Source organism: Corapipo altera, unplaced genomic scaffold (genome assembly GCF_003945725.1).
Source record: "Corapipo altera isolate COAL_440 unplaced genomic scaffold, ASM394572v1 64, whole genome shotgun sequence".
In the NCBI taxonomy this organism is placed as follows: Eukaryota; Metazoa; Chordata; class Aves; order Passeriformes; family Pipridae; genus Corapipo; species Corapipo altera.
Window position 1 is genome coordinate 5,701,297 of NW_020884893.1, and position 13,566 is coordinate 5,714,862.

The 13,566-nt window shown below is 44.5% G+C and overlaps 1 protein-coding gene across 1 annotated transcript; it reads left to right on the forward strand.

The window, feature by feature from the left end:
* Positions 1-159: 159 nt before the first annotated feature.
* On the forward strand, positions 160-13,173 carry NPEPL1 (aminopeptidase like 1). The gene is made up of 12 exons (XM_027645875.1): positions 160-337; positions 1,206-1,391; positions 2,528-2,698; positions 5,020-5,109; positions 5,767-5,848; positions 6,047-6,189; positions 6,734-6,811; positions 9,013-9,113; positions 9,743-9,866; positions 10,543-10,719; positions 11,382-11,492; positions 12,270-13,173. Exons 1-12 carry the CDS (start codon positions 188-190, stop codon positions 12,426-12,428), a joined length of 1,572 nt encoding a protein of 523 aa, XP_027501676.1. The 5' UTR covers positions 160-187; the 3' UTR covers positions 12,429-13,173.
* Positions 13,174-13,566: the final 393 nt, after the last annotated feature.

Below are 13,566 nucleotides of genomic sequence, written 5' to 3' on the forward strand. Positions count from 1 at the left end.
TATTAAAAAAAAAAAAAATATATAATAAAACCCGTATTACGTTTAAACCCAACCATTTCAGGTGACCACAAGGCACGGTCCGTGCCCGCTGTCCCGGGGCCGTGTCCCGGCGCTCCCGTGACCCGGCGCGTCCCCGCCCCGCGGAGCCGGGCCCGGGCGGGGCGGAGCGGCCGGGCCGGGCAGGAAGATGGCGAACGTGCAGCTGCAGTTCCAGGCCAGCGCGGGCGAGGCGGACCCGCAGAGCCGCCCGCTGCTCGTGCTGGGGCAGCTGCACAACCTGCACCGCCTGCCCTGGGCGCAGCTGCGGGGGAAGCTGCAGCCGCGGGTCACCGAGGAGGTGAGGCCGCGCCGCGGGGTCGCGTCCCCTCAGAGCCCTCAGAGCCCCGGCACCGCCCGCGGGCCCCGCGCCGCGTGTCCGCCCGGCCCCGGCGGCCGCGTGGGGCGGCGGCGGATCCCGGCCCGCGGCTGCTGCGGTGCCCGCATTCCTGGGGACCCGGCCTGGAGCCCCGGGAATCCTCGGCGGGTCCGGCCCGAGCCTGTTGCTGCGACCGGGGCAGCCGGTCCCGCATCCCCTGTGCCCATCGCGGCGGGGGAAGGCGCGTTGCCCCCTGCGAGGGGACACAGTTGGCGTTAAGAGCCCCCTCCCTCCTCAGCCACTGCGGGTCTGTTTGTTGAGGTGGTGGTGATGGCTTGTGGTGAAATGATGAACGTTTGGCATTGCGGCTCTTAGGTCGCTGGGTGTTTGGCAAGGGTTTTTTTTATTTTGCAAGGCTCTTCCCAGTCTCTTATAAGAATATTTACCTTTATCAGGTTAGTTTGGTTTTAATTAAATTGCTATGTGAAACAGTAGTTCAGGGCTGGTAAATCAGTCCTTCTATTTATCAGTAGGAAAACTGTCTCAACTTGAAGCTCTGAAGCAGCCTTTGCACTAAATAGTGTGGTTTTAAATTGTGGTTCATATGGCTTAGAAGAGATGCTTGTAGTGGAAAGTACGTTTGTATTTTCTGGTTAATAAACAGGTTTGTCAAATTTCCTGTTTCTTTTCACTTCAGAGGGTGTTGCACTTAAAAGTGCACTCACAGCTTCTTTGTTTCCAGCACCTGAAATCCTTGTCATTAAAAGAGTGCCTATAGTGGGAACGAGATGGAGAGAAAAGTCTGACACCGTTCTTTGTCTTTAAATTCTTCTTTCACCCCTCCCCCCAGATATGGCAGTCTGCTCTGAGCACCCTGAACCCAAACCCCACGGACAGCTGCCCTCTCTACCTGAACTACGCCACGGTGGCCGCGCTGCCGTCCAGGGTGAGCCGGCACAACAGCCCGTCTGCGGCGCAGTTCATCACCCGCCTGGTCAGAAACTGCCTGCCGGGAGGTGTCAACAGATGCATCGTTGTAAGTGGCTGTTAAAATGTCCCCTGTGAAATGTCTGGTTGAGTGTTTTCTCGACTTTCCCCGGGTTTCAGCTGTCTCCAAGGAGACTGGAGGTGGACACGTTTTGCCGATGTAATTACACTGACACAAGTGGTTTTGCACTGACACCTAAGCAAGACCTGACTGCAGTAGCTTGGGCATGCTCAAGCAGTTGGAGGGAATTAAGGTTGGGTATGTATGAACATCTTCAACTAGGAATGCCCATGCAAAGGGAACCATTGGTGGCTTTTTCCAAACTGGAATTCATGATGTTAGCACAATGCTTTGGGAGACTGATGTAGGGTTCATGCAGGGTACAATGAGTGTATCACATAACCCGTGAAAGGTGCCTTGTTTGTGTTGTTCAGTGAGTTTTAAAAGTCCTGATGCAAACTAATGCTCCAGTGTGAGTCCTTTGCAGGACAAGCTCTTAGACTGCTTTGGTCATCTTCTGTATGAGCCTGATGAATTGATTGTTTCTATGGCTTCTCCAAATTATATCAGATCTGTAGGTTGTCAGACTCATGCAATCCGTGCCAGTAAAAAAATTTAATTATACTCTTCACTTGAAAAACTTATTTGCAAGAGTAATTACTCTACTTAATTTTTACCCTTGGTGTTAATTTGAAAATGTTTAGCTAAAACTGCTTTCCATTGGTAATTTCTGTAATGAACTTCAGAAAAATATTCTCCCTGTTAAAAAGCTTTTGGGTTAATATTAGCCACATTCTCATAAAATTTATCTTTGTTTCATTTGTTTTGAGCACATATTGGTGGTTCCCATGCCTTTTTTTTTGTCTTGATCTGTTAGCTAGCCTGTGTTAATTGCAGTAGTGTAATTAAAACAGTCCAGCTCCCTTATAAGGCTGTACTAATTCCCACACAGTCCAACAGTGTAATTCATTTCCATATGGGAATGAACCAGTTCAGTGTGGCTCTGTTCATCCATGCAAAACATGACGAATGAGCACGTCTTGACTCAGAGGTAGGTTATTTCCCACCCACCTCCGTTTTTCCCCTCTTCAGCAATAATACCCCAGGTAACAGATCCTTTTAAATGCCGTCTCCCACGTCCCCTGGTGTTGTCTGACGTGTTTCCCTGCTGGCTGGTGTTTCAGATGGTCTGTGAGAGGTCTGAAGTCTTCGCTTCTGCCTGTGCCTTGGCCAGGGCTTTCCCGCTGTTCACACACCGCTCCAGCGCGTCCAGACGCACGGAGAAGAAAACTGTCACAGTGGAGTTCTTCCTGGTTGGACAGAACAACGGACCAATAGAAGTGGCAACACTTAAAGTAAGAGTTTTGGGGGGTTTTCTGTCATTTTTTCCCATTATTCCCTGAAATGGTTTTTTTTCCTTCCGTTTGTTGCGTGCACAAATACATCTGCCTCGAGCTACATATGGAATGGGTATTGCATCTAAAATCATAAATTATCCTAGGTCAGAGTTCCTTGAAATGGATCCATTCGCAGCACCTGTGAGGCCAAATACTGAACTATTACTTGTAGCAGGATTGAAATATTAGTGCACCAAAGGCTGAAGATATTATTTGGAATTTAGATTTCAGAAGTGGAAAACACCAAACAAATAGCACAAGGAAGTATGTATATCATAGGTGCAAATAGTGTATTTTTAGCCTTTAATATTACGTTGCCTTCTGTGCCTGGGCTTCTCGCTTTCTTTGTTCCTCTTCAAGATCCATAAACTTAAAAGCTATTCCAAGGTTTGCTGTTAAGCTGTTAGGGAGTTCCCTGTTCAGTGCTCCAGGTTCTGTGCTTCAGTACAGATGGATGCTGCCTTAGCTGTTCAGTGAGGCTGTACAAATCCCATAAAAGTTTAGGCAGTGGATTTGACAAAGGATATGGTGTTGCTGCATCTGAAATTCACGGAATTGCAGCTTTAGGGTACTTTTTTTTTCAGTATCTTTTCCTCTGTACTTGATCCTTACTCTGTGAACTGATTTGGCCCCAGCAAATGGTGCCAGACCATTTTTCAGGGAAGTGGCAGAGGCAGGCGTGCTATGAGTACAACTGTTGGTCACACAATTTTTTCATGCCCCAAATCAGAAAAAGCAGTTCACTGGTGTCAAAAATAGTTCCTTCAGATAGGTAGATTCCAAACCACTTGGGTTATTTTTAACTCGAAGCTGCAGTTATTTCTACCTCCTGTTCTTCCCCTTGATGTCAATGCCAAAACTATGTCTGGCTTCCTCCAGACTGAGTTTGCACCCCCTAAATTCAACCAGCACCAGGGCAGAACACGGAAGAGGCATGTGGTAGGATGTTTTTATCTAAACCTCTCCCTTGACACTTGTATTTTACACCTATTGCATTGTCCAGGAGATTTTATGGTGAGGACTAGCAGGGATTGTCATAGTTTTACAAGGCACTTATTAAAGGCTGCCATTATCCGGGTTCTCTGGAGTATCCTGGAAACACAAACACAGGCACAGGTCATTTCTGTAAGTCCTGCTGTTCCCCTGGGGCTTGGCCTTTGGGTCAGATCACCTCCATTTACCTGCATGGCCTTAAGGGGGAATCACTCCAGACCAAGCTTGGCTCCTGAGGAGGTCCTTATCCCTTTAGGGAAAGTGAAGCAATCAAAAGTAATGGTAGGGAATCGGGCACCATTCCAAAGCAAGCCAAGGTTTATGAGTCTGCTGAGATACAAAATGTGTGGAGTCCTTAGGCTGGTCTGGCCAAGACAAACTTCAGGTACCTCAGCACGAGTGACTGTGCAACACCTCAGATTCCTGTGAAACCCATCCTGACTTGCCCATCTGCTGTGTGTGGTCTTCAGTGTAGTGTGGCTCCTGCAGAGCTTGCACAGAGTTTCCTTCCCCCTAGTCTTACAGCTTCAAGTTGTTGATTCATGGGGGTTAAAAGCTGAAGGTTAGTGTCTTGTATCCCCATTGCCTTTTTTTTTCCAGAAGGAACCTTCTTGAAGGAAACAGCTTTGGCATGCTCACCATTGATCATTTTGATTCTATCCACTCTTGCCCAGATAAGTTTTTACTCAGTCCAGGTGAAGGTCAGACCATTTTGCCACAGGCATGAGGAAACAGATACAGACATGTTTAACACAAATATAAAATATTCCACACTCCCCATGGGCCTGCCATATCGAATGTGTTGCTTTAGTCATCTCTATTGCCCTCCGCCACTCTACCTGCCATGTACAAACTCTGCAGTTTCCCGTGTTGTAGATTACACAATCTCTGCAGGTTTCCAACCTGAGCAGCCCATAAGCTCATTGTGACTTCCTGAATTATCTTCCTCTTATCTCTCTTTCCTCCACCTCACATTGCCTTCCTGGTATTCCTCTGATGGTGGAGAAGTCTACTAATTTTGCTATATCAGTTCACTGGGGCTTCGAAGGAACACAGTGGCTTAGAAATTAGAGCACATGGAAAAGTTTGACTCATACAAAAAGTAATGGTTAGCTTGGTTAACATCATTTAATACTCTGCAGTGCCTTTGGTGCTTGCAGTTAAGCATTAACGTGCTCCAGAGGAACCACACATCTGGTGTTGGCTGCACAGGGCTGAATGCAAAGCTGTGCCAAAACCCAGCCAAGCCAAGGCCCCTCCTCAGGTGTCCTCCCTTCTTTCTGTAGTGCCTGGCAAGTGCTACAGAGGGAGTCAGGCTGGCTGCTCGGATCGTGGACACCCCCTGCAATGAGATGAACACAGATAACTTCCTGGAGGTGGGTAATGCACCTGATGAGTAAGAGTTACTAATTGTAAGTCTAGACTACAGTAATCTAAACCTACTGTAACTGTCTCCTAGCAAAACCTGTATGTCAGCAGTGGGAAGCACATCAAACCAGAGATGCTGAGGCTGTTTCTTTGGCCTTTAACATTTTGTAGAACTTTGCAAAGTTGGAAGGAGGCAGAGTGTACAGCTTGGACAGCACACTGGGAGGCAGAAGACAGGAGTTCTTGGTTTGGTTATACACTGGCTTCTTAAGCCTAATGGTGATAAGTTTCTGAAATTATGGGACAGTTGACATATTTCCAAATGAGCTTTATCATAAGGATCCGTAAAGCTGTTGAGAATGAAATTATTCCTGTCCTATTGCATCATGATCCAACAGAGTGAACAGTTGGCCTTTACCTCTGAAGATTTCTTTTACTGGCAGAGCTTAAAGGTCAAATTTGTATTTCATGCCATAGTAAGGCAAGGATGTCTCAGTGGAATTAGGCCATTGGAAAAACTACACCACTCCCAAAATCGTGAATGTTTGTATGTGTATGCATGCAAAAATCACACAAACCCTTTAACTGGGTACCCATACTTGTGGAAAGGCACAGATGTGTCCTGATGACTGACTGACAATGTCCTTTCTCTTTCAATGATTAAGGAAATCAAAAAAGTTGGCAAGGATCTTGGGATTACTCCTACCATTATCCGAGATGAGGAGCTGAAAGAGAGAGGCTTTGGAGGTATATCTTGTTGAATATTCCACTTTTTTCCTAGCATTTCATTGGAATGTTTTGCCATCTCTGCTGTAATATTTTATTTGCTCATTTTTTTAAACAGTTTTATCGCCCATAATATTCCAGGATGTTTTACAGAAAATAGCCACAGGTGCTCCCCACAGTCTTTCTTCCCCACCAATGGTTTAATTCTCTGTTTTCCAGGTATCTATGGAGTTGGCAAAGCAGCTCTGCATCCTCCAGCCCTGGCAGTTCTCAGTCACACTCCAGATGGTGCAACACAGACCATTGCTTGGGTGGGCAAAGGTATTGTGTATGACACTGGAGGACTCAGCATTAAGGGAAAGGTACAGAAACACTTGTTCTGCTCCTGCCTTTATTTTAGTGTTGTTTTCTGATGAAAATAATTCAGTTCATGTCTGTAGGAAACCAAAGGGCATTTTTTTGAGTAAAGGCTTGATCTACTGTCATGAATATGGACACAAACTATTAGGGGTGAAGACCAAGGAACACTTTACAGAGCAATTAAATAGCAACCTGATATTTTGCCCTTTAAATGTTGCCCACTGCTAGGAGAAAGCTAGAAACAAAGATGTTTAATTTCTGATTTCAGAGATTAAACCAAAACCCACTGGAGTTATCCTCAGTGTGAAACTTGTAAACAACCCTTTTGATTTTACTTTTCTAACAAATTAGCAGCAGAGGTTTAGTATTTTTCAGTTCTAAGGCCAGATCCACCAATAAATAGATGCACATGTTCCTTGTTTCTGCTGCAGCTGAGCACTGTCAAAACCAGAGTCACAGAAGCATCAGAAACACTAGTTCTAGCAGGCATTACTGTGAAATTCTCTTTTGAAGAGAAAAAAATATTCTATGGTTCTGTCTAAACAGACTACTATGCCTGGAATGAAACGAGACTGTGGTGGAGCAGCTGCTATTTTGGGTGCCTTCAAAGCCACTGTAAAGCAAGTAAGTAAAATGTGTTAATTGATATCATGTATCCCAGCATTGCCAAGGAGCAGTCTGGCTTTTGGATGTATTCCCAGATATGGAGGCCGGTCTAATCCTGAAGGTCTGACCTGACACTGCTGTGAGTGAGCTGGAGCCACCCTGCTCTCTGCTATTTCAGGAAAATATTTCACATCTTTACTGGGATCTTGAGAATTGTGAGAAATTCCTTGAGTGCTGATTTTTTTTTTTTTCAAGAATCTCTCTTGAATTTCAGAGTTGGTTCTGTGGACTGAGTGGTTTCTAGTTCCTTGAATCAGATCTTTACTTGAGTTATCCAGTGCTGATTTTGTTTAAGCTGTGGGATTTGGGGCAGCTGTCGTCACCTTAGCAAAGAAGGGGATGAGCAACTCTGGGATCTGAAGTCTTTCCATGTTCCAAATCCTGTGCCAGGTCTAATATTAACCTGCTGGGGAAATGGCAGCTCTGGTCTCACCAGGAGCTGCTTGTTGGTTTGCTTCTGTGGTCAGAAAGTAGTGGGGGAGCTGAGAAGAAGCCAGGTATTGAAATATGAAGAATTTAAAAAATGCATATTGCACTTTAACAATATGAACTGGGGAAAAGTGGCTGCTGCCAATAAAACTCTGCCCTCTCCACAAATCCAATGACTGAGTCTTGCTGACAGAGCAGCTCTTGCCTCCAAGGAGTATCCAAAGTTCAAAGAATATTTACTGCTGCAGATTAATGCATAGATCTGATGGAAGCTTCATCCAGGGGCTGATCAGTGCCAAATTCCCATTTCCCAATAGTTTAGCTCTGTGCCTTGGCCCTGGCAGCATGTTTGATGTGGAAAGATTGTAAACTTCGCAGTTATCTGCAGAGAATTAAAATTGAAACCAGATGTGTGAGCTGCATCTTAGGCAGAACGACTACCTTGCCACAATTAAGTCCTTCAGAAAGTTAAATTACAGGTTTGCAAGGGACATGAGCTGGAACTTACACAGAGCTTTGGGAGAGTCTGGGAAAGCCATGGATGTTGTTCTTTCAGTGATTCAGTCCTTGTTTCCAGAGCAGTTTTGTGTGTGATTATCTGCACTGACAGAAGCCCATTCACAGTCACAGCAGATGTGAATGCAGGTGATCTGTCATTTCATATACAATTCCTGTAACAGTGAATAAACAGGCACTGATATGTTTGGGCCAACTGAGCCTGGAGAGTCTGTGCCTTTATGTGTAAAAACAAAAGAATTACCTCAGTGCTTAATTTTACAACTTCATGTAAGAAGACTTGTTCATGTCATCCCTGCAGAAAACGTGTTCAGATAGGCAGTGGGAAGTATTTGTTCTTGTTACTGTTTCAAAACTGGGTTTTTTAAATGATTTTAAGGATAAAAGCTGGAAGAGGTTTAAATGAGCTATGCTTTGTTACAGAGTGAATTGGGAAATGAGTGTTGGATAGAAAGCTCAGTGGGAAGAGGGGCAGAGGTTATTATCCATCCTCAGAAAATACCTGCCTGCATGCTGCTCAACAGTTTCACAATGTGGTTTTAAAAGGCTTTGGATAGCAAAATTCAGCAAGTGATTTTTTTTTTTTCCTAGAAACATGCATTTCATCTATTGTGAGCTTTCTAACACAATGGAGAAGAGAAAAACACTCAAATTTTTGAATTCTTTCTTGATCCTGCATGTTAACACAGTGAATCCTGCTTTTGGAGAGCTACAGGCAGAACGAGATTCAGGAAAGGGCAACTGATACTGGAAGTATCAGTAAAACTGGCCCTGGTTTCCCTTAGGGTCTAATGTTATTAGGACTAACTGTCCCAGTTGAGGAGGAACTGTGTTTTTATTTGTTAAAGGCTGCTGTCTCCCTGTCTGTTCCAGGATCCCTCCACACAATACAACTACTGCATAAGTAACAAAATCATCATTCATTTTAAAATATCATCCATAATTGATTTTAAACCAAAGCAAACCAGTATGAGATACACCAGAAGAAGGCAGGCTAAGGGGAAAAAAAACAGGTTGAAGATGCTGTGTGCCTCCCAGCAGGAATGATACATGAAAAAAACCCGACAAACACCCACTTCACCCTCCAAGAAACACAGATTTCCCATGAAATTAGTGGCATTATTGTCAAGAAGTCATAATCTCACATTGATTTCAGTCCAAATAAATTAGCTTGATGTGACTCAAAAGCCATTTCTCTCCTGTGGTTTTTACAGGGTTTTAAAGACAATCTTCATGCTGTTTTTTGTCTGGCCGAGAACGCAGTCGGACCACGGGCAACAAGACCTGATGACATTCATGTTCTTTACTCTGGAAAGTAAGATTGTGTTTGTCCTTTTCCCAGAAAACTGAGAGCAAACATGATTTTTGGTTCTGTTTACCTGAGAGCCATGTAAATGGTGAACCTGCCCCTAATCAGCTTCCCTAAATATTGATGATAGTGTTTCAGACAGCCATAGTAGTGAGTTTTAAGTGTGCTTACAGTTTTCTGTTGGGTGTGTAAATACATAGCAAAATATGTCTCATGAGCTGATTTCCTTAGGTCACTCAAATTTAGGTGTGTTTTTGTAGTACAGCCAGTGTTCTGTATCCATCTGTAATCCATATTGTCTCAGTCACAGAGGTTACCATTGGATCAGAATCTCTTTTAAGCAGAGTATGTGACCTCTGTGGCAGTAATTTGTAGAATCCCAGTTCAACATGCTGAGCATCACACAGGCCCAACAAGTAGACCCTGCCATGAGGACAGTACTGTCATATCCCTTTTCCATGTGTGCTCTGGATGCTTGGAGCTGGGGAATAAGCAGCTGTACAGACTGTCAGGGTCAAATAAGAAAGCACATTGTGTTTGACTCTGCTCTCCTCCAGTGTTCTAGTCCAGGCAGGTGAGTCTTAACTCCCAGCCTGAAGCACTCTTGTCTTAAATGCCCTCTCTCTTGCTCCTAGAACTGTGGAAATCAATAACACTGATGCAGAAGGCAGACTGATACTGGCTGATGGAGTAGCTTATGCATGCAAAGATCTTGGAGCTGACATCATCCTGGACATGGCCACTCTTACTGGAGCTCAGGTACTGATCTGGAATGGCTGGTGGGCAGGGAGCAGTTATTCATGTGGTGTAATTTTCTAGAGAATGAACTGGTGTTCATATCAGGAGGAGAAATGGTGGCAAATTTTAGAAGCAAGAATGTTGCATATACTGGTGTAAACATCAATCCTTTGAATTGAATCCGTTCCCATCGTTGTCCTGCTGGAAAAGTGGTTTGTGGGTGGCTTCTGGGTTTTGTGTGTTAGGAAGGAAGCAACCTTTCCAATGAATCCAGTGTTACATTCAGACTGTGATGGACACACATTGCTGGGGTATCCTCTGTGTGTGCATTTTAGATTTTTTATTTATAATTTGTTTCTTATTTAATTTTATTTCTAAGGATGAATAACTGCAAAGTGATAGAGTTTGCTTACTCAGTAATTACAAATAAATATGTTTTTGGGACAGCAATTTCAACAGGACATACAAATGAAGACTGTTTCACCACAGAATGGATTTTCAGAAAATTTAAAAGATTCAGCAGGAGCTACAATGTCTTTGTAGCATTAATTTATTGTGGAGTAGTTCTGAGCCATTTTTTCTTGGTGGTTTTGTTAGATGGAAAGCAGCTCTTGATGGTGAGGGAGAACAGTACAGAATTATCCTGCCCGGCACAGTTAAGGTGACTTCTTCCTGATTTTGTCTCTTGTCTCACTAGGGAATTGCTACAGGAAAGTACCATGCTGCTGTCCTTACCAATAATGAAGAATGGGAAAAGGCTTGTGTTAAAGCTGGCAGAAACTGTGGAGACTTGGTCCATCCTCTGGTGTATTGCCCTGAGCTGCACTTCAGTGAATTTACCTCTGCTGTAGCTGATATGAAGAACTCTGTGGCAGTAAGAATTATTTTTTTTCTTTTAAATTTCTTTATTACCTAAAAATGTGTGTTTCCTGGGCAGTGTGCTGGCCTGCTGGTAGCTGGCTGGAAGCTCTTCCTGGGGGTTCTAATCTTTCAGAAGTGGCCCTATTGTTCTGGACTTCAGGGCCTTTTCCCTGGGTCTTTGCAGTTCGTATGTGTCTGCAGTGACATTCAGTGTCAGTTTTAAATGGGGTGGTCTGCTGCAAAGGTATCTCTGTGCTGCTTGCCTGTTAAATATGGCCCTAAATGAATCCATTCCTGGATGGAGACTGTTTAGGAAGTTAAGACATGTATTCCTCAGATCATGCATAACCAGCAGAGGCTGTAACTGGGAATGCAGAAACCAGGAAATTGAGGACAGAGACCTCAGGAATTGCTGCAGCTGCTCTTGCTGCATTTGAGAGTTACAATGTGCAGTTAAGTTCCAAAAACACTGCAGGAAGGAGTGTGGGCAGAGCAGGAATTGAGCAGGGACTGCTACCGGGGGCAGAGTCAAAGGATTTACAGCATAGATGGTTTGATTTAGGGCCTTTGATTAAGTTTGAACAAGATTTGCATAACTGCCTTTTCTGTAGGCAGAATAAACCATTGCCATTTTCTTTTCTTACAAGACCAACTGTATGTGTACTGTTCCTGCAGGACAGAGACAATACTCCAAGCTCCTGTGCCGGGCTCTTCATTGCTTCCCACATCGGCTTCGACTGGCCTGGGGTCTGGGTCCATATAGACATTGCTGCGCCCGTGCACGCAGTGAGTATGTTCATGTGGTGGGTAAAGACACCTGCAGGGGCTCTGAGTTGTGTCCGTCCAGTTCAGAGGGACAGAAACAGGAGGAGAAGAGTTCTTGGGAAAAGCTGACTCGTCGTCTCTGTTGCGAATTTCTTTGGTTTGGTAGTTTCATCTGTTTGTATTTTTCATTTTGGTTCTAAAAATATTCTAACAGACACTTTAATCAGCAACATCTTTATCATTGTAGGCTTTGACAACTTGCCTGCTTTCTGTTCATGGCAGTAATCCCAGCTTTCCATTTTCACCCATGTTGTTTTAAGATGATTGACCAGAGTGGATCATCCTGCCTGCTGACCTGCAGCAGAGAAAACATGGTCCCTCTTGGGGGTTTCCCTTCCTCCTTTTGATGGAGCTTGTGTATATTCTTTTTTTTTCCTAAAAACCAAGCCAATTTACTCCCCCTACCTCCTTTTTTTTTTAAACCCAGTTTATTCAGCTTCAGCTCCAAATCCATGCTCAGGCTGGGTGGAAGATTCCCTGCCCTGAACAATGCTGGTGTAAAAACAGAGTCAGTGTGAGCTCTGTTCTCATGTGAATCAGCTGATGTGTTGGGTTAATCCAGCCAGGACAGATTCCAGTAGCAGTGAGGATACAGCAGCACAAGGCCTGCCAGGGACCCTCAGTGTTGGCTGTGGCTCTTCACCATCATTGCTCTGACTGAGGGAGGGGGTAAATTAAAGCTAAATTCAGTTCATACAATCTGAGCTGCGAACTGAGGTGGTTCTGGTTCTGTTCTAGGGTGAACGAGCTACTGGCTATGGCGTGGCTTTGTTGCTGTCCCTGTTTGGAGGGGCATCTGAAGACCCTTTGCTAAACTTGGTGTCTCCTCTTGGGTGCAATGGAGACTCTCCCACTGAAGACATGGAGAGGGATTCCAAGAGACGGCGCCTGGTTTAACGCGCCCCAGCCCCGAGGGATGGGGGTGTGGGTTACCTCACTTTGCACTGATTCATTCTCAAGCAATGAAAATGTCACACATCAGAAATTGCCATTTTTTTTTTTTTTTACTATCATGATAAGATTTATTATTTGTTTCTGATAAGAACAGCCTGATGTATTGTTTTTTTTTTTTTAAATTATTGGTGCACACAGTTGCTGAACAATATCAGTGGTGCAGAGTCCAGGCTCAACTAACTGTATCAGGAAGAGGGCATGTCCTCCTCTGAGCTCCTCACAAAACCTAACTAAGTGCATTAATGCATGAGAAGCTCTCTCTAGTCTGAAGAAGCAACTGCAGCTATTGCTTACAAAGCCTTCTGAATTACTTATTATATGTGAGGTTTTATCAGACGTCTCTGCAGGCCCCTCTACATCTCAGAACACGGGACAAAGTGAAAAAACTCTGTAGACTTGGCTTATTCAGAGACATTTTAGCTTAGGAAAAGGAGATGTAATGAGAAAAGGCCTATAGTTTTAATAAGGTGCTGTTTCCGCATGTTTAATGTTTTTCTGACCGGTGAAATCAGCAAGAGGGGTTCAGAACATATCTCTGTGTAGTTGTTTCACATACAAATTACAGAATGTATTCACGTTAAATGAGGAAAACAATAGAGGGACTGTGATTGAGTAAAATCGGTTTACAAAGTGGTGGCTTCCTGCCACTTCATAAATTTATTATTATTAAAGAAGCTTACATATCCCATGTGGTGTTTTGTGGTGTTATTTACATTTCTGAGAACACTGAGTGCTCCAAGAGTTCGTGCACTCCGTCATTCCTCCGTCCACATTCCTCTTCCCAGCACTCACATCCCAAACCAGGCCTAAGAGAGGAACAGCTTCCACTGAGCAGCTGGGGGTAGTTCTAGAGAACTGACTGATTCACTGCATTTGTTGGATTCAGCAGCAGCTGGGGATGCACAGTGTGTCTGTGCAAGCCAGCCACAGTTTGCTCATGGGCACTGGTTTGGCTGGGACACCTCGGGAAGTGACTTGTCCCAGTTTGTGTCACAGCAGCGCTGGGAACGGAGCGACCAAGTCCCTGTCCCGTGGTTCCAGCGTCAGCCTTTGGAAACATTCCTTGGCTCCCCACCAGTGT

Coding starts and splice junctions, on each gene's coding strand:
- NPEPL1 (XM_027645875.1), top strand. CDS start 188: ATGGCGAACGTGCAGCTGCAGTTCCAGGCCAGCGCGGGCGAGGCGGAC. Junction 6,812..9,012: donor TCAAAGCCACTGTAAAGCAA/GTAAGTAAAATG, acceptor TGGTTTTTACAG/GGTTTTAAAGACAATCTTCA. Junction 9,114..9,742: donor CATGTTCTTTACTCTGGAAA/GTAAGATTGTGT, acceptor TCTTGCTCCTAG/AACTGTGGAAATCAATAACA.